Source organism: Toxotes jaculatrix, chromosome 23, assembly GCF_017976425.1.
Source record: "Toxotes jaculatrix isolate fToxJac2 chromosome 23, fToxJac2.pri, whole genome shotgun sequence".
In the NCBI taxonomy this organism is placed as follows: domain Eukaryota; kingdom Metazoa; phylum Chordata; class Actinopteri; family Toxotidae; genus Toxotes; species Toxotes jaculatrix.
In genome coordinates, this window is record NC_054416.1 from 8,382,198 (window position 1) to 8,403,509 (window position 21,312).

Below are 21,312 nucleotides of genomic sequence, written 5' to 3' on the forward strand. Positions count from 1 at the left end.
AAAAAGATCTTTACTGATTAAGCTACACTTCACTACTGCAGTACTTTGTGATGACAGAGTTGGGGCACTGCAGTAGAAATGGGGGTGGAGGTTGGGGGGGGGGGGGGGGGGGGGGTGGTTAGCTGACTGTTCAATGCCATAAAGGCTCATGAACCCAAAGGCTCATGAAGGGCAATCAATGTGGCCGTTATTGGGCGATAAAGAGACTTGGTGATGGAGATAACAGACTGAACGTCACTACTTTTCGCTGCTGCTTGTAAAACAAACTGTGTTTTATTAACTCATAAAGACACATTTACATTATATAAAAAAGGGTGGTCCATCTGTACAATAATAACCTGATGCCCAAACTGAAAAAAATTTGATGGATAGATGATTTAAACAATCAATAGATCATCATAACGGCTGCTGATTAATTTTCTGTCTATGGACTGATTTAACTGGCCAGCGATTTGAGCACCAGTGTGTATTTTCTCACCTCTTTCACTGTGGCATCATCAAAGAAGACCCACTTGGAGGACTTGGTGTGGAAGGCGAAGGCACAGTAGTGGCGGCTGGAATAGCAGATCATCCCCACGAGCTGCAGCTCTCCCTTTTTGGCATGTTCATCTGTTACCCTGTAGAAAAGCTGTGTCCATTCACATTCACACACACACACACACACACACACACACACACACACACAGAATATATAAATATATACACCAGTTACTTATTGGCATGAACGCTACAGTAAGTGGGCAGGCAAGTGAGTGATGTTGATAGCCAGGGGAATCAGTAACTCAATCTGTTAATAGATTAAGGTCTGAGGGAATGAACTGACAATCAGTATGAATAAGGGCTGGTTTAAATCAGCACTGTCATGGCAACACTTGATATCTACAGTAATACGACAGTGGTCCACAGCATTCTTACTGATGGCCTGAACAGTAACATGAAGTGGTGTTTTCTTCATGTATTTCTTTGCTCAGTAATGTCAAAAATATCAGCAAGAAAATAAAGAATGGATACAAAGATGAAAGTAAAAGGCTGCAGCATTTAGCAGACATATGGATAAAGTGTTGAAACGGTCACTTGTTTCTCCCTCCCATGTATCCTGAACAACCAGCTCTCTGTCTCTCTCCTTTCACTCTCTCGAACAATAGATTTCAAAGCAAACGGTGGGGGTAGAGGGCTCCCTTTAACACCCAATAAAGTCACATGAAACGCTCCCTAATGAATTAAGGCCTTTGTGGCACACTATAGTGGGGGGGGGGGGGGAAGAAGTTATGTAATGTGTGGAGAATATGAGCATGCCCTGATCTGAACTACACTGATTGATTTTTTTTCTGCTTGTGAAGCTCATCCACCAAACACAGTGGACTGATGTGAACAGGCTTCTCAGGAATATATGTGAACACTGCAGACATCCTAACCATGTACATGTACAGGAAGATGCGATTTTGTGAACAGGGAAGGAGTAAACATGGCCACATTTGTGCATACTTACGACCAAGAATGCTTAATATTAACAGTACAACAAAAGCGGTCTTGAACACATGTTGTTTTCTCCCGTATCTCAGTGACGTCTATTCAGCCCACATGTTCCCTCAGACAGGCATGCACACACACACTCAGGAAAACACAGAGATGAGGGGAGGGGCTTTTTGACAAGCTGACCAAGGCCAGCAGGGGCTTTTTGATCAGTGGCGTGGGCCAACTGGGCATTGGGCGTTGACTGCTTATGCAACGGCCCCGACTTACAGAGAAATAAATCCCCACTTTATTTCCCACATATGTTCAACTGTACCAAAATAAACTGACCCTAAAACGGTAAAAAAAAAAAAGAAAAAAAGAAAGAAAACGCTCAACGGCAGCTGTGTGAATGATTCAAAGAAGATACTAACAAACTGAGCCATGCCTGGAGAGAGTTATTTGATATTGTGTTAAATAATTAATTATTTAATCTGAAAAGATCTGACAGGAAATTTTGCTTGGAATTTTTTTTTTTTTAACAACCTTAATCTTTAATCTGCCCTCTTGAAAAAAAAAAAGAAAACAAAGATCCTTGACATTTTTCTTTCTGTAAAAACACCCTGTCCCTCTCAAAAATGTTCATAGTGGAATTCCACACACCACAGATACGGAAATATAAAGGGATATAAAAGTTAAAAACAAAACTACACTATAAAATGGAAAGTGCACATAAATTACTGATTAAATTATAATCACCGCAGAGAGACTGAGATGAGGTCCAAGTGAGCGGATAACATCCTCAGTGAGGTCTGATTGGTCGGAGTCCCAGACGAAGCCTATGGTAACTATTTCTGGGGAGTTCATGAGGACCCGTCTGATCTTTATCCTCTGACCACAGTTGCTCTGGAAAAGAAAAACAAAAACACAGAAAAAAATTATGGTAATACCCAAAAGCAACTTCACCCAGTTACAATGTAGACTACAAAACTGGCTGGTCAGTAACAATAAATATGGAAAATAAAATGTTTGGCATTCAGGGGAGTCCGTGCAGACTGCCCTAGAATTGCTCATCAAATGGTGCAAACATTTAATAGAGAAAATTGTGGCCAAATTTCTAATGAAAGGCTTTTGCAGCAAACTGGTGCACTGTGATAACTCACTGGACAGTTGCGAAGGTCCCCTATCGTACTCGCTGCTTGTAACAGATCCCCAAACGACTCGTCTCTGCGCTGAAGCGACTGTTGACTGCGAGAGAGAAAACAAGCAGAGCAAGAGAGAGAGAGATCAAGGTATGTGGAGAGAAAAAAATGTGTGAAAAGTCCGCTGAAAGTTAAATTACGCCCTCATGACGAATGTGCAGAAAGAAGTGAAAAAAGCAAAAACAGAGTGCAGTGGGACAGACGACGAAGGGGAAGCAAAGAAAGTTTCATATTGCCCGTGCCTTACCAGAGTGCAGTGGTAGAGATATAATGCACCAGCTCAGTGAACGGCAGTGGGTCGGATGATGCCCCACAGCTACGGCACACGGACTGCACAGGGGAGAGAGATGGAGACCAAGAGGGTAAAAAAAACACAAGAAAAAGTAAGAAAAAGGATAAACCGGTGTGATTTCAACATGCACAGCCACTGCCAAGGACTAATTATCAAAACAGCATGTCATTTTCAAAATAATGGGATCAGAAATTTTCAAAACTCTTCTTTATTTGTATAAATTATGGCAAGAGATGGAGACATGTCAGTCTTACTGCTTTCCATTTGTTATGAACTGCGGGCTCTACAGCATCCTTTTCAGTCACCAACTAAACTCTGATTGACATTATCAGGCATCCAATTTAATTTCTCAAGTTATCAATCTCCCTCTGACACAGGAAATCCTCATTTAGGCTCTGATGATATTTGCTGGATTTGGGTGCCCTGAAGTCGAGGTGGAACAAAATCCACTGACTGTGCCCCTAAGGGATTTAGTCCAAAGGCGCATTATCTGTTTGATTCAGAGATAGAACTGGTTTGGGACAGGGACACAGTCAGTGTCTGATGGGCATCAAAGCCACAGGGCAGGGTGGTGTCTGTCTTGTGTTGTGTTGGAATTTATGTGTACACCATCTGTGATTTATCTGGTACTGCTGCTGCAGCACTGTGGAATCTGACCAGAAACACCCTCCTTATTCCACTGGGGCGACCCAGTATCAAAACATGACGGATTGGATTTCTACTGTCTCAGACAGTGATTCATGTACCTGTCTGTGTGCGTGTGCGTGTGTGTGTGCGTGTGTGTCTGCTGCTTAATCCTAACACTGCTGTGTGTTCAGCTTGTCCATTACTGTAGAGGCCGTGCAAAAACAAACGCTGTATGAACTGAAATATCTACAGCAAAAAAAGGAAGTCACAATAAAATTAGAATTAATGTCCTTAGAAAAAATATCAGTCTGAATTAACAGATTTTCAACACCACCTTTTCACAGATACATGCAACAGAAAAAAATACTAAGTAAAATAATATAATATAGATCAATGCCGTCTCTTTACTGACCTGCTCGTAAACTGACATAGCAAACTTCTGATGAGTGATGCAAGACTGTGAAGTGCAGGAATCTGTCTCCTCAGGCACAATGTGCAGGTGGATCCTCTCTAGTATGTTCTCCTATGACAGAACAGGAGATTTATCAGGTGTGGGACAAATATTTCCAACTCTGTTGTTGTAAAACAACATCTTTACAAGTACCACAGGCTATTTATTGTTATTTTTTTTACTCTGATACAGGTATTTCCAAGAGCAAAACTGCAGTGCAAAGGGACACTGCAATTTAAGAGTCATGTTGTAAACCTGACATCAGAAGGAAGCTATGCTTCATTTTGGCTCCCTCCTGTTTCGGTGCAGTACTTGTGAGTTTATAAAATATTAAGGCTGCAAGGTAGGCCTGCAAAGGTTACAGGCACAACTTCACAGCCTGTTAATCTGACACTGGCTAACTCCTCACATAAATTCTACACCAGCTTGCTGCTGCCAGTGCATTACATGGTGAACGCTCAAGGGCAAAGATCTGTGTGGGATTAAGAATTAAGATTGTCTATAAAAGATAACAACTTTGGCACATAAGCTTCAGTCTTTTGAAAAAAGTAAAAAGTTACGGTTGACTTTTTGCATGGGTTTTTTTTTGCGGACAAAGAAAGAAACAAAGCCCCAAAGTTGCTTTCTCTGCATTTAGCTTCATTTTGTGGCAGGTTTGTGGATTTGAGAATCAAAGGGACTTGCTCACACTTGTTACCAAGTGTTCACATTTAGTACAGTTCTTTCTGCTTCTGTTCCAGAGACATTAGATTCTCTCTTTTGTTTATCCATTGCTGTGTAATTGGGCATCCTATGTGGATAAACAATGATTGTGGGATAACATCAGGATACATCTGTGCTGTTTGGGTATACTGTCATTAAGCAGAAGTTATCAACATTGTGAGAAGAAAATAAACTAATTAGGCCTGATGGACAAAAGAAAACGTGGTTGAAAAATAACGGATGAAAAAAATGCTGCAGGATCTGTTTTGCATTTGTTGGTTGGATCAAAATAAAACTGGAACAAAAAAACATGAAAATTACACTGCAGCTACGGAAAAACAAGTTCTGGCTAAACAATGCTTTGCTGTACCAAAAAAACAGCAGAAAAAAATGGAACCAATATGTAAAAACGGTGAAGGATGCATGAAATCGACTTTTAAAAAGCACGGAAATGATGTGACACAATATGGTAGCACAAAACGGAGAGGTTCAAACACAACTCTGGCGCTTATATAACCTGTCATGATGATGTTTAGCGGCAATGTGGCAGGGGTTGATGGGAGGGGAAGGGAGGGACAGAAGCTCTTTCAGTGACCTCGCCAAACAGTTTGTTGCAGTACATTACCCGAACTGTGCGGGAGAGTAACACACAAACATACACACATCCCTCTCCATACACTAGTCTCCCTCCCTCAGGACAGCCGGGTTGCCACAGGAACTTACAAAGCACTCCGCGGCATCATCCATGAAGCCCAGCTGGAAGCGCTGCTCGTCCTTAAAGGTCTCTGCCAAGGCGTGACGCAGGTTGTCAGAGGGCAGGGCTCGCTCCCGACTGTGCTGGAACTGGGAGAAAATGCCCTGAAGAAGACAACAAGAACTTGTTTGCACATGGACTATGGGACATTTTGTTTATTAAAAGCATTTGTGTCAAGCTCACTGCTCAATACACAATCTGAATTTGTGAACCAACGAGTCACCACATCCATAAAACAAACAGGAACTACACAGTTACTTCTCAGTGTTAGCTCCTATAAAAATATACTGACTACACCCTACCTTTAACGCACAAAAGATGCATGACTCTCCTAAACAGAAGTGTCCAGGGAGCTGCCTCAAACTGCGTCTGAAGATGTCCAGCTGCCACAGTACCTACACAAGGAAAAGAGGAAGGCTGTTTATACTAAAAAGCTTAACTCTTACCTTTGTATTTCTAACAAACTCAAAAAATAAAGCAAACAAAGGTATCAAAAGCAAATAGACAAGCGAAACACCAAAGTTCATCTTCTGAAACCAGCTGCCCTTTCAAAATAATGTTAAGAATAAGTACAGAGGTGTCTATTTTTAAGTGGGAGGTATTTCTTTATGTAAGAAACTTTAACATCCTCGGGTCTTTTGTTGTGTATGTCATTTCTGTATTAGTGCAATGTCTGCAAGGTCATGAGGATGAGGAGTGGGCGAGAAGAACAACTCCCTCACAAAAACAAAGCCGAAGGTAATGATAGTCTTCAACCAGCTCATCGGCTGTCTCACCCTCTGAGTCACTGTCTCTAAGAGTGACCTCACTGTGTGGCTGACCACAATAATGAGCCACCCAGTATCCCACTAGCCAAAAGCAACCTTTAAGTACATTAATAAATTGCTAGGAAGCTCTGACAAATTTAGACAGTGACTAAGCTTTGATCATTCTAAATAAATGATGGTCACATGTCAGAGGGTGGAACATGCACAGCTTTCCCTTCCTGAAGGAAGGAAGCAACAAGTGAATAAAATGAAGTTATACAAGCAGTAACAGAAGGTAAGGTAAAGTACTATTTTAGACAATTATCACTACTTTTTGTGCAGCTTTAAATAGTTTATTTTTGCAAAGAAATTCAAAAAAATTTGATTACATTTTTACACAAATAATCAACAAACAGCCAACAGGACAGACCTACCTGCACAGCACTGTTGAGGAAGCAGCTGTTCTGGCCTGGCTCATTCAGCAGTCCTTTGGTGGGGGCCAGAGACAGCATGCTCCCCGGCTGGTAAGATTTCCCCAGATTGCCCCCCGGCTTCCTGAAGAATTTGACCCATGCCATTGGATAGCGGGGTCTGCGTTCAGACAGGTGGGATGGTCAGACGACAGGGCAGGTTGGGGCTGGGAACAGATCCCTCGGCCCCTGAAGGAGGGAGTCCCCAACAGTCTGGGGCTACGTTATTCCACGAGCTGCAGCAGCTGTCCTGCTACACATGGGCTTCTAGTCCATTGCAGCAGCTCATGTAGAAGTCTGTTTTACTATATCTGTAATACAGAAGTCTTTCCAATTAAAAAAAATAAAATAAAAATACAACTCAACACAAAAAATTAAAATCCAACTCTTCGTTTGGGGAAGCCTTTCATTATCAGCGGTCTGATACTTCTGATAAGATGTGTTTTCACCACGGAGGAACACACCTCAGTCATTCTGCCTTGATTGTTCTGCGCAAAGCTTAACAACAGCTTGAGAAGGGATAGTGGACTCCTGTAAGCAAGTTTTTCCACATGGTCCTGATGCTATTTAAGATTTTCAGCTGCAGTCGATCGTCCCTTTCAGGGGTTCATCCATAGTAAAGTCTTATCCAGGCTGGGCAGCAAACACAGCTGGGCTGTGTTAGAGAAAGAGAGAAATGAGATTAAATGAGATTTTAGTTGGCATTATGGGGCTTATTATCAATTACTGTGTTTCCTAGTAAGAATTTACTGTTTTCTAATATGTGTAACTGCTGTTTTCAGCTGGACAACTGAGAAATGCAGTGCATCTCAGACCACAGCTACCTGTCTATGACATATTCTAGGTTAAATCTCAAACTGGACTTTTTAGGCATGTCAACAAAGCTTATACATTAACTTTTACAAACACCCTTTGCACTGGAGGCGTGTCACACTGAAGTTGTCCCTAACCGAAGTTGCACATTAACATTCAGCCAAATTTAATTAAATTTCCTTAACATTATAGTCAATAATAGCAAACAGATATTTAAAGGGAAAAAGATGTTGAATTAGAGCAGAATCTGCATTAATGTGTTGAATATTACGGAGCGTGTGTAGCTGTACATTAGGAATACAAAGAGCAGAAAGATTTATCACTGTGCAGCACCACTCAAACAACAGTTAAGGTGCAGATTGACTTCATTCAGTTCTGGTGCTCAGGAGAAATAAACATTACCTACTGTAAAGATCTGCTGTCACTACTGACAACAATCTTCCCCAGCTCTCACATTGACAACTGCAGACCACAGTCTATGCCAGTTCTAAATATAGATTACTCTACCTACAGTGCTACACTCTCCGATTATTTGTGCTATTGGTTAATTAGATTTTCCTATTCATAGTAGTTAATACATCAAACACAATAACAAACAGATGTCACAAGCCACCAGACTACCTCATTAAGCAGTTAGAAAATAAATGTATTCAGTTTGACAATAATATGAAACAGACAAAAGCAGGAAATTCTCATATATGTCTCATAAACTGTAGCAAAAAAAATATATAATTTTATGGTATTTTTACATCTGCACTTCTGTGTTTTTGTGTGTTGATTTTTTTTTGTAGATTCTAGTCTCGGGTTGAAATCCAAAACTGAAGCTGTTGGTCATCAATTCATGGCCTGAGATTTCAAGACCTCCATGTAAAAAACACTGCTTCAACTTTCCTTGTCCTTCCTGGCACTGTCATTCTTTAATAAAACGCAGCTACAAAGGAGTACCAGACTGACCTATTTCTTTTTTTACACAAGATGAGCAGTAGAGGACATTAAAACAAACAAACTGAAGATGCAGTTCAATTTATGAAACTTGCAGTTTATGCAGCTTCAACACCAGCAAAATTTGCAGTGAATGTGCACCGTGTACCTGTGAGAGCAGCAGTGAACACACTTTGAGAGGTTTGATGGATGAATATGCTTGTGCTGAGTGAGGCAGTGAAAGCTGTGCCTAGGTTATTACATTAGTGAATGCCCCAAGAGGTGCATATAGTCACAGGCTGTAAGTTCTGATATGTTTATGGTGATTTTTTAAAAGGATATTCTTTTATGTCATTCTAAGTGATAACAAAGCTTGCTCTGTAACTTCATGGAAATCTTTCCACACCAAAAAAGTACAAAGAAACAACAATGAGCAATAGTTCCTTGTGTGATACACAGTGATTCATCCTCCTACAGTCCCCTCACACCTAAAAAAAAAAATAACCTCAAAGAATAAACCTCAAACATTTTGTTATTCAGAGCGAGGACAGAAAATATTGCCCTACTTTGTGCAAACAATGAAACTTCCCTCTTGAAACAGTATCCAGAACCACACGAAGTTTCAGCCAAAACCAGCTGGACAACACTGCCATCCTGGTATTTCAAGAATCCTCAATAGAAGATGATGTTGCAACAATGTGAGTTTAAAGCAGGTTAATGGTGCAACATGAAGTTTAGTATTTAGAGTCATCTTCACATGATTTCACTGAACATCCTAACGTCTCTGCCTCTGTACTTTGCTGAGCGCCTCCATAACAACAGCATTCCAAAGCAATCGCTTAAGCTCAGAGTTGCTCAAGAGCTGCTGTTTTCGGATTAGTTTCAGGGGAGGAGGGGCAAGTGGAAACGTATGTGCTCCACCTATACAGCCCACCTTTTCCAGTGAGATCACACACCCTGACATGTTGGTACTATATGTATATATAAGAGAAACTTGTTACAAATAAAAAGCCTGAATACATGTCTTTATTCATTATTCTTATATTTACCCAAGTGGCACCCTGGTCGCTCCAGGCCAAATTAAACACTGATCCATGTTACAATTCATTGATTCTTACAATAAAAGAAGGATATTTCTGAGTATTTTTAAAGATAATAATACCAAACACATCTGGGTAGCTTCTCAGCACACACAATGACACACATCCTCATGTCCACATTATTCAACGTCAGTCTGACGGCAAGGAGAACGAAGCCAATGCATGTTTTGCATTGTGACACTGCTGACAACAGCAGGAATAAATATTTAAAAATGTATACAAATGTCTGGTCCTAGAAATTTTATTGCATTACGGTGGTCAACTTGAAAAACTGCCAATATCACTTAGGCTAAACTATCTGCTGACCACAGTTCAGTGACATGATTTTAAAAGATTATGTTTTGTTGCTTAAAGGCAAAGAGCATAATTTTTTCCACACAGGCAAAAAAAAAAAAATACCAGGTTTCCTTTAAACATGTTTGCTATAAAATTACTTTCACCATCATTTCATTTTCTTTTGTGATATGATGAGGCCAACGCTCAGCAACTATTTCAGCCACACCATGTAGTGTTTGCACTGCAGGACACTGAGCACATTTTTAGCCACGGACCTGCTGGGTTACAATCCAGAGGGGTTAAAGCAGCACATACTGCACCTGACCTGTGAGCAGGGATACAGATGAAAGAGTGATGAGTTGGAAAGAATCGTGCACATTGTCTGCACAGGTGGCTGCGCCAACATGTACATTCTTACAGTATTTCATATACTGATGTTTTATGATATTCTAATTTTAAAAAAAAAAGACTTCATCTCAAAAATTGAAAACATATCCCTCATAATCAATTTCGATTAAATGAAGCCATATGAAATATCTGCCTCTTTGTTCGTAAACCTAGGTGGAGAAAATGACTCAACTGGCTGGTCACAATATTGTCCAGAAGCCAGGTTTTAGTCATTGCATAATGTAAGCCAAGACGGCTGTTGACACCCTTCCGTTTCAAGTCTTAGTGGAGAATGACAACATTTTCTTCAGACTGATTTTACTCTCTTAGAGTTGATCCTTACAAAGTTTGTCCATATTAAAGGGTTTTTTTTCCATAAAACCCTCTGGCTTTATCTCAACAGGTAACCCCAATGAGCTACTGTTAATAAGATTCTCAGTTCTTTGTTCAGCACTGGTCTCTGAAGGCCCATCTCATAAAGCAATTAATTTAGTCTAATCAACCTAACACTGGTGATCCTGGATAACAACTGGCTCAGTTGACCCTGGGTCTTTCAATTCAGCTATGAGTTCACACAAAGAAGCTGGGTTCAATCAAAGACAACACTGACAGATCAAGAGCAGCGTACTTGATATTAGATAAGATGAAATCATAGCAACAAAAAGCAACATCCAGAGAGGTTAAAGATGCATTATCCAAGCACTCCACTTACACAGAGAAAGCACCACTAGAAAAATGGCAAAAAAAAAAATCAAATACCACTCGGAATGCTATACAAAGCATGTGAAAATATTATACATAAATATATTTGTAAAATATATAAAATAAAAACCTACCTCACTCTCACAGCATCGTGGAAGTATGTAGTATAGATTTGACTTGAAGCCAAACAAAAGAAGTCATTTCACTTTTTTTCTCAGGAGCACTAGCACAGGAAGCCCAGTCTTCCTTTGTAAACAAAAGCTTGCTCAGACTTGTCAAGGAAAGTCCAAGATTGACTTTTTCCCCCCCGTCATAGGGAAAACGCTAAGGCTAGCACCTCAAAGCAATCAGCCAAAGACTGTGTTGTGCATCAGCAGCTCTGACAAGCTTTAGGGAGTCAGTTAGATGTGGACACGTTTGGTGTGAAGGCATGGGGATTCTTGATGCTCTAATTTATCAATTAGTGATCTGTTGATGGATAGCCTCATTAGGAATGATTCAATTGATCTTCTTTATATGGTAATGCCAAGAGCAGCTGATGAATCAGTCTGTGGGAAATTGAGTCATGCTAATTCAATGTCTATAAGATGTGGAAATAGAAACACAACGTGGGAAGAGCACAAAGAGAGAAGAGACATTTGATGCATATAAGGACGCCTTTGTTGGATCAATTTAGCTTCCAGGTTTGCTTCTACATCACAGTTCTTTCAAACAGCCTAAACTCATAAAATTTCTCATGGGAGACTTTAAATTAATTTTAATCCAACTTTCCCTTGATAAAACACAATGTGTCCCACAGCACAGCACAACTTCTCGCCGCTCTACAACTTTTTCTCGATGCAGATCAACATATCTTTCCATCAAGCTGGTGCATTATCCACAGGTTACTCCTCAACTCTGACTCGCTGTTGATTAATGGCTTTCATTAAAGGGGATTAGGATCAACAGCAGCTCCAAAACTCATGAAGAGCAAAGTATTGTGAATCTCTTTTTTCTATTTTTAGTCAAATTAATTTTTTTCCCGTGTATTACACATCATCTTACGTCAACCAAGAAACTTCAGTAAATGGGAAAAAATCTATTTCTACCTCTTACACACCTACACTTATGTAGCCCACACACACACACACGCAGAGAGTTTCTTTTGTAAAACACACGTCAACTTCCTCACAACATAATTAGATGGCATTTAAAATTAACAACTGTTGCTAAAGTAACTAAGAAAAACAAATGGGTGAACTTTTATGTAAAACTGATTCTGAGCAACTGTTTCTTTATCAGAAACAATAAATAACAATAAATCTCCATTCCGGGTGGTGCAGTCATGCAAACTTCTCAGAGGTCTGACTCATATGCTAAATGTAGGAATGAAGTCATATTTTACATAAAGAAGTCTCACTGTTGACAGTCTCCCACTTAGATTTGTAATTGCACGTCATATGTGTTTTTGATTAAGTGGTGAACAAAGTGTCTGACACAAGGACAAACATTTCCTCTCCACTGTCGACACCATGTTTTAATTTTCTGTAATTTAGTGCACTGGCTTTCCCCGATTCCTCTGTCAGAATGTTTATCTTAATTAAAAGTTAGGACTGGGCAAACACACACAAGTCTGAAAATATACAAGAGCCTTAGAATATGCAACCACTGCATTTAGAAGAAGAAGCAATAAAACAAGCTGAAGCCCTAAAATAACAGTGAAACTTAACTCTAAAATTCTCTACGGACTGCAGACATGCTTTAAGCCTTCGGGCATCAATGCACCGGTCGTTTCCTGTGTGGGCTTCCTGCTCAAAGGCTTGCGGCTTTCCAGCACACGGTCGCTGCATTCAGCTCTGTGAAACTGAACAGGTCACCTACACTACTGAGTCACCCATTATTCCTCACCGTGTCCAGCAGAGGAAAAGGGAGAACAAAAGCACATGTTCCAGGATCCCATACTGAATAGAATCTGACTGAAATATAACATCCTCCTCTCCGCTCTCAAGATTGCTTCCTTAATGTTCCCCCCACCTGACAAGAACTTGCCAAAAAAATATCCAGTATGATGATTGTGTCCACAAACCTTGTTTCCTTTTATCATTTTCTAACTTAAGATAAAAGTGAATTAATTCAACTTAAAGCGAAATGTAAAGTTGCAAACCCCCGCACTGGGTCTTTTAAACACACACAATGACCATAATCTAGCAAACATGAAAACACTTCATCAGAAGCAGATCACGACACGGGACAATAAGCAAACAATACTTAATAAAAGTACTCTTCTAGACATGCTTGCAAACAAAGAGGTGGCAGAAGGCTTACTGTCAAAACTGGTTCTTCAGCATGCCTCCATATTTACTTCATCATCTTGCTCCTGGAGGAAATGTTCCACAACCGCGAACATAAAGGATGAGTGTGCAAGATGTTTACAGGGCTGGTGATCTCACTGCTTCATCATCACCCGTGCCTATGGGAGGTCTGCCGCTCGGGGGGGGGGGGGGGGGGGGGGGTCGGGGGTGTTGTCTCTTATCACTGGATTGAATTAAAGTAGGAGAAACCAGTTCACAGGGTGCAGTGGATGGGGGTCTGGCAATGAGCTTTGAATGAGCTCCTATAAACTTCAGGCTGTTTTGTTCAAATGTTCAAAGAAAAAAAAAATTACGCAATAACAAACCTCTCAGTCCACACCAAAGCATAACAGGAGACTGTGGCTTGACACAACACTATAAAGAGATGGATATCTTCACTTGATCAAACTACCTAAATAAATAAATATATATTCCAACAAATTAACGAGATACTGTGTGAAAATAAAAACCTGAATACCTGAGGAGCAATCACTTAAACCTCATTTAGGTTAAGATAGCTGCATGTTTTTAATATTTCATGATTTATCCAACACACAGCTAGACACACAGCTAGCTGTCAACAGCAATGCGACTGCGGGCGACTTTCAAAAGAAAATACCAACATTAAGTTTGAGAAATTAAACCCTCAAAACGACAAAACAAGTCCCCCGGCGTTTTTAAACATTTCCACACCACATTTTGTAACTTAACAAGTACGCCAGGTAACGCTACACGACCGACAAGAGGCAGCTAACGCTAGGCCTACCTGGTTTCCGACTTACCTGTGTTCCAGGTAAAGCTACATTTCCGCCCGCACCTACCGCTGCACAAACATAAATTAATAAAGTTTGAGGAGTTAAGTCAAACTAAACACACAAAAAGCCACTCACCTCAGAGAGGACGATAAGTCAAAGTGCGGTAATATCCTCCAGGGTGCACAGGACAAGAGTTGGAGTATTTTGGTTGAGTTTCGGGGGAAGGGGGGAGGAGGAACCGAGAAGCCGAATGAGTCTCTGCTTAAAAATCTACTTCAAGGCAGAGTCGCTGGAAACTACAACACCAACCAGAAAACAAAGTGCTATCCTCACGCCGCTGAAACTTCACTCTCTCCCCAGCTTTTTTCTTCTTCTTTCCTCTCAGAAATTCCACTTCGTACACAGCACCCGTCCCTGTCCACTTGCCATATATTCCGGTTTTTCAGAGGCGTGCGGCGCTGCTGCAGTTTGCTGATGCGCGGCGGTAGTGAGCAATGGTCGCTCGGTCGACTCCGGCACCTGAAATACCGGATTAGAGATGTTTTCGGAGCTGAGATGTCAAACCCCGCCTCTTCAACACTGTATTTACTGCAGTCTGCCATGCTACTGTACACCACTGCCACAGCTACAGCGCATACACACACACACACACACACACGCACATACACACAAAGGCGCGGGCGGACACACACTCTCCAATATTTGCAGAGCGCCAACTCTGCTGGCAGGCTCGTTAATGTTGCTTTATGGTGCAGCGGTTTGCAGTTTGCAGCCCACTACAATGCGTAGTGTTAGTTTACAGTCCCCAGTGCTGCAAACCTGCATCACGTACATACTTCAACAATTTATTTAAAAGTAACTTGTCTCTCTAAAAACAATAAAAATCACTTAAAATGCATTTATATATTAGAAAAACCCTCATTTTTGTTTTTGCTGGGATGCAAAAAAAAAAAATTAAGCCAAGAACATCAGCAGTCACCACACTACTACACTGCGTAGTAGTGTGGTGACTAAGCCTGCTCCCAGAGGCGTTAAGCGTTTACCTGCATGGTTATACCCCAACAATGTGGTGGCAATTTTAAGACTGATGATTATGAACAACAGAGCAGGGGGAAAGTGATGTAAGGCTCTTGTTACCCAAACACCATCTGCCTGATCCCGTTACATAAAGAAAGCAAGTGAAAGGGGTGTACAATTAAAGATTTTCTCCCCTTTTCTTGAAGCAAGAGACCACTGAGCGTAACAGGCCTATCATGTTTCACGCCTCAAGCTGACCACATTTTCAAATTAAATTATTATATTAATTAAAATAAGTAGTTTGGATTGCCTCCACAAGAGGGCACATAATATGGGTTATATAATTAGGGGACCATAAACTGTATCTTTGATGGTCTATTTATTTATTTTCAGAAACATCTCTAGGTAATAACATTAATTTAGCCTATGCCATGACTCTGGGTTTTCCCGATCATTAATGAGAAATTCAGCCAACTGTATATGGCAGAGGTCCAATTTTAGTCCTTAGCCAATGTGACCGATTGCATGCATGTTTTTGGACATTGTTATTTATTTGTTTCATTGCTATGGGGGAGGCATCAGTATACTAATTGTAATTATCTTTCTTGCTGACTTACAAAGGTCAGTCCACTTTCTTGGCTTTCTCTTTTTTTGTGATTCTCAAATTCAGAGGTTCCTTTGAGTCACTTTTTTTTTGCAACGTCCACACTGGCATTTTAAGAAACATTTGACCAATTAATTTGCAATGTCTGCTTAACTGGAACTAGATACTAGATAGGAAGTTCAGCTTGGTAGAGCTTTGTGCCACCTCCTATGAAACCCTTCAGTGTAGATCCTTAATTAGACAGACTAATTATCAGTTGTAAAATCCAGCGTGCCAATTATTGTAACCAGGCCATGTATCCAACAAGCTTTGTGTTTCAAAAAAAAAAAAATCCTCATTAAGGCTGAGGAAACAGTTTGCAATGATCAAGTGTGTGGTGAGGAGTCACAATGTATCAGCGGTGTGCAGCCTTTCCCCAGGAAGTACTTGAAAGGGCGCATTGAGGAGACAATGCCATTTCCCCCTTGCACACATTTCCTCAAGGGACACATAATGCTTCCTCTTAAAATATAAAAACGTTTGAGTGTTGTAATGTGTAATGGGTAATAAGTTTGAGTGATGTGAGCTTTCATGATCTTGGTGTACAAGTGTTTTGCAGCTTCATACTGAACACACTTAAACTATAGGAAGTAAAATAACCCAACAAACCTGTAAGTATTCTTGGAGATTGGAGATTGGAATCTGGAGTATTCTACCTTTGTTTTGTTTTTTTTTTTGCAGATATTTTTAGACAGGATTAATAAGATAAGTATTTTGTTATCAGTGTGGTGCTGTGAGCTCACACAGAGAAGTTACACATCATGATAGTGGAGATTCCCACATTCACCGTCGGCCTCCTTGCTTTGAAGCGCTGCGCTGAATATCTTACACTCCCCATAAATTATGGATCGGACGGCTCTAACGGATCAGGTCTTTAACAAGTTCCACAGATGTAAAGTTTTCCTGACTGACCTTGGTGGACAGTTTGTAGTACAGGCGTTGAATCTGACAATTTGTGCCCTGTCAGCATTTCTGCCCCACTCTGAGCCAAAATTCTAAAAATGGCTGTATCGTTGCACTGACACATCATTGCCTGGCTGGCATGCACTTCGAATGACTTCCTCATTTTTAACCCTTGACATGTCCACTTGTCCCAACTGCTCTCTACTTTGATTGAGATGAAATTATTCTTGCTTTTAAATCTAACAGCCCAGCAGAACCACTGATCATACAGAAGTTTGATTCTGTTGTTGTGAAGGACATTTTAATTTAAGATTAATTAGAGGGACTTTGCCGCCTCTGCAAGGAGACAGTGCACATGGTAAATGTCCCGCTGAGAGCTGGTGCCATGGCCCTGACTTCTCACCTTGAGAAAGCCCCAGTGAACAGCAAGAGATCTGCTGAACACAGTGCTTAAACACAGCTCAAATGACAAACCCCTGTCCTCTCTTTGTCCTTTTTGCAGTTTCACCAGCACCACCACCAACAACACTTCTACTTATCAGTTTTGAGGAATCAAGTGTACTTTTAACGTGACACATCAGATGTGATTTTTGCCTTTTCTCTCACTACACAGCCACCAGGTTGCCAGTGTCTCTGTTTTTTGTCTGATCGATAGATTCATCTAGATGATCTTGGTCGGGTCACCGGGCAACTAAATTCCATTTCACCCCAAATGTGCTGTGCAGTTTGAAGTGGGATATTTTTAGCAATGTTGTCTGGCTTTTCAATCCATACCTACTCTATAGCCCTGAGATAGAGAGGGAAAGTGGGACAACAATTCTGAAATCATGTAACTAAAGTTTGTGCTTTCAGAGTGGTCCCTTTTAGACCAAGACAAATGGAAAATGAAAAAGCAAAAGGTTTAAATGTATGAGAGATTCATCTGATTGATCACAAAGAATCTATTCTTTAAGCATTATTCGATTAAACAGTGGGAACATAATTTCAGTAAATTTAATTTTGAATGAATAAGGCTACATTCTCTTCAACTGCTGGTCTCTTCTGCTGTAGTAACAGCAACTGCAAAACTTAAGAGTCTAATTAAAATGTGAACTTAATCTGCTCCTGTCTGGGTAATAAAAAAATGCCCTAGTTTGTGTGTATGTTTCTGTGCGCGCATGCAAACTTGGATGCACGTGGTATCATGGGAAATGCAAATAATTCAAATGGAACAGCTTGTACTAATGAAGCAATGGTTTTAGTTCTACGAGGACACAAGTTGTCCTGACCATACAAATAAACACAAACAAATATGTGATATTTGTTAAGAATTCATGTTGCATCTAAGATTGTCAATCAAAGCTGATCCCCTTAAATGAAAATGCCCTTTTGTTGCTTTCTGAAACAAAAATGCATAAAGTGTAATGAATGCACAAAGCAAAGCTTGTAATGTTTTCTGTGACACCATTTGTTGTGTTGATATTGAATTACTACTAATGAGGAACCACACAGAAGTGAATGCCCTGTTGTTACGTAAGAGATTAGACATGCTCAAATGCCACAATGGGGGCCACGGGAGGCGACGCCTCTGAAGCAACTCGTGCTATATTTAACCGGGGATTAAACTCCGGTAATGATGAGTTTTTCTTGGAACAAAACCACTCCTCAGGTTTCTAAAGAACAATTAAGTTAATGGTTCTTGGTGAGGACTTTTGTACTTCTTAGTTGTGACATCTGGAAATGCAGTTCAGTCCAGTCAGATTTCAAAATAAGAGCCCGCAGAACACATAGTTCTTTGAATCACTGATAAGATACCAAAAAGCAGCCTTTAGTACATTTTGTCTATAGTGTATGTTATTCACTGAAATGGTATTTGTGTGCTATCATGATGAGTTAGCATTACTACAAACACAGCATGATGTACCAGCATGTGGTGTATTTCATAATACACCAAGGGAGCAGGTGAGAGGGTGTGTCCATCCAAAAAACACTTGTCTGTGTGTGTTTATTTTACTTTTTATTCACTTGTATTAACTTACATTTCCTTTCTAACCCCAGAGTAGAATTGTACCTCTTGTTTTACTGCAGAAAAGTGGATGACATAAGCATAATTTTTTGGCAGTTGACCATGTTACATTAATTCTGGAGCACAGCCAAAGGGGTGACTGTGATATATTTCACTGCTGTGTTTGCCGTATCCGCGGTAGCTGCAGCTCACAGGAAAAGCATGCTATTGCCTCAGTGCTGTCTGTTAGGGAAAGTAATACCCTTCATTGACTAAGATAAGGCACATTAATTATTCTTTCCCCAGCAACATCATCAAAAATGGGCTATTTCCTCCCTAACTCTGCATTAAGGATATTTAAAGCCATTTTCCATTCTTTCCCAGTTACATTAGATAAGAAAAGAGCATTTTACTTGTCACCTGAAGAACTCAGCGCTACAGTTTGTTTATTTAATGATTGTGTTGTTGTTATTGAAGTTAATAATTCTTCACTGACTATTAACCAAACAGAGGAGGTTAACATATATTGACTAGTCAGGAATATAGATGATTCTCTGGAGGTAAAAGTCAAAGGCTGGATTACTGTGAGAGAACAAAGCTCTAATTGGTCTCAAGGGCTTTTCCAAGTAAAGAGGAACACAATCTTGAATGTTCATTTGTCCAAACAGGCTAATTACTAGCCTAGTTGTGTGCATGCTTCCATTAAGTGGTTTCTACAGTGGGGAATTTTTGTGTACTTAACCTCTCTGCACTTGATGAAAATGAGTGCACATTGCTCAACAATCATTTTCCTGATTTATTTTTTACTATAAGAGGCCGCCTGGTTAGCTCAGTTGGTAGAGCATGAGCCTCAACCTCTCAGGGTCGTGGGTTTGAATCCCACTCCGGGTGGCACCACCTCCCATGGGCTTACCACCCGTGGAGGTGCCATAGGCCTTCGGTGCATTGTGAATTGGGTGGGCTGCCCCTGTGACCTGGGCCTGCACCCAGATAAGCAGCAGCAGATGATGACATGACTTTTGTACCAAAAGATCAGGGATTCACTCTGGCATTCGCCAGAGTGAATTGTGTGTGAATTGTGATTCCATCCAATTCAATAATACACACACACACACACACACACACACATATAGAAACAAGCATGTTCATCACTGAGTGCTCACACACCCTTGCTGACAAACTTTTCTCAGAGCGAAACATAGTTCAACCTATTGCGTCATTTCACCTCATTTCGGGAGTGGAATGTGTGCCCCGTCACCTTTCACCTCACCTCACTGGGTAACCCAAAACCACCCTACTGACCCCTGGGATGTTTTATTTTCACTCCTATTTTTAGCTATCCCATTGGACTTTGCACTTTCCTGTGAAAATGACCACCTGCTGCGGACATCCATCAAACTAAGCAAATCTATCATGTCATCAGATAAGAAAGATGTGAACTAAAACATTTACACAGCGTAGATTAGCTGAGCTTTGCAGTTGCATGTGGATTTTTATGTCACGAGGTCACTTTAACACAATTCTGCCAGGTTAATCCTGGATTTCCAACATGTCTGGTGAAGAATTTGAGCATAACTCAACGTACAGTCTGTGAACTCATCAAAAATGTGTCTGCATGCTAAAACCTCTGAGAGAACCATATGCCTCCCTGCCCTTGCAGTTTTTATTTCACAACACATTTGTTTTCTCATTCGACCCATGCATACTTAAAGAAATCCTTCTGGGATATTGGCTGGTCATGTGGCTCAACCTTTAAGCAGTTGTCTGTGTCAGCAGCATACTGCACACTCAGTGCTCGGTGCTGTGTGTGCAGATGGGAACCCGAGGGACTTTATCTTTAAAACATGACAGTGAATGCAACAGCAGCAGAGTCCATTGTTAACTGCTGATAAAGATACTGAAGACCAGCTGCTTAGTTTGAGCCCTGAGCGAGGTCACAGAGTATAAAACAAAAGATGAATGATGAAATTTAGTCGAATTTGACGTCTGTCTCGCTCCTTGCACCTGTTGAACTCAAAAAAAGTGCCATGTTCCCGTCTTATCAGGGTTCTTGTTACATAACAAGTGGCCACTCCAGACTTAGATTCCTATCAGGTGTTTGTATGCTCTTTCTTCCTCTCCAAAAGCACTTTCTAAAAGGACTGCTCTGCATTTGAGCCCTCTGAGGCTCCAATACGCTACTCCTACACTCTCCCTGGTGCATTTATCCAGAGTGATTTAGAAGAACTAAGCACAAGCAGACTCTGATTGCTGCAAATAACTTCAACCCTTCAGTTTAGGTACCGTCTCTCTACCCAACAGGCCCCCCTATTGTCCAGAGAAAGCTCTAGACCTCACAGCTGATAATTGAGTGTCCAGTGTCCTGTGTCCACTGTGCCATCTCATGCCAAGACAAACACGCCTGAGGGGAAACTGGTTGCAGTTAGAGACAAATAATCGAATCGTCTGGCTCCCCGACCCTCAGCCTACGCTGCAGTCCCTGCCAATAATATTTCCGTTGCTGCATTTTGATAATGGCTACAATCAAAGTTCAAAGAGAGGTCATGCCTGCCCTTGATAAACACTGCTCAATATTTACAATGGTTCTTGGCAGAACCACTGGCCCTGTTGGATGCTGGGTGGTGTGCTGTACACACCGTTCTCCTGAAGAGGTTGGCGAGAGGAATTCAATAGGACTCAGAAAGGGAGTGGCACCGGGGGCTGCACATTCCAAAGGGTCTCTGACAGAGGCGAGGAATGCTGATGCTGGACTTGGTCACATGGCTGTAGGAAATCTGAGAGGCAT

General features: G+C 40.9%; 1 protein-coding gene across 1 annotated transcript in view; it reads right to left on the reverse strand.

The window, feature by feature from the left end:
* LOC121176927 (inactive ubiquitin carboxyl-terminal hydrolase 53-like) overlaps positions 1 to 14,467 on the reverse strand; it is a 30,461-nt gene extending 15,994 nt beyond the window's left edge. The window contains exons 1-9 of the mRNA XM_041031071.1: positions 14,116 to 14,467; positions 6,661 to 7,351; positions 5,783 to 5,875; positions 5,450 to 5,584; positions 3,986 to 4,096; positions 2,902 to 2,984; positions 2,616 to 2,700; positions 2,212 to 2,358; positions 479 to 628 (exon numbers count right to left, since the gene is read on the reverse strand). Of these exons, the coding sequence (XP_040887005.1) occupies positions 479 to 628; positions 2,212 to 2,358; positions 2,616 to 2,700; positions 2,902 to 2,984; positions 3,986 to 4,096; positions 5,450 to 5,584; positions 5,783 to 5,875; positions 6,661 to 6,804 (948 nt within the window). The 5' untranslated portion in view covers positions 6,805 to 7,351; positions 14,116 to 14,467. The remainder of the gene's footprint in view (positions 1 to 478; positions 629 to 2,211; positions 2,359 to 2,615; positions 2,701 to 2,901; positions 2,985 to 3,985; positions 4,097 to 5,449; positions 5,585 to 5,782; positions 5,876 to 6,660; positions 7,352 to 14,115) is intronic.
* Between the last annotated feature and the right edge of the window lie 6,845 nt (positions 14,468 to 21,312).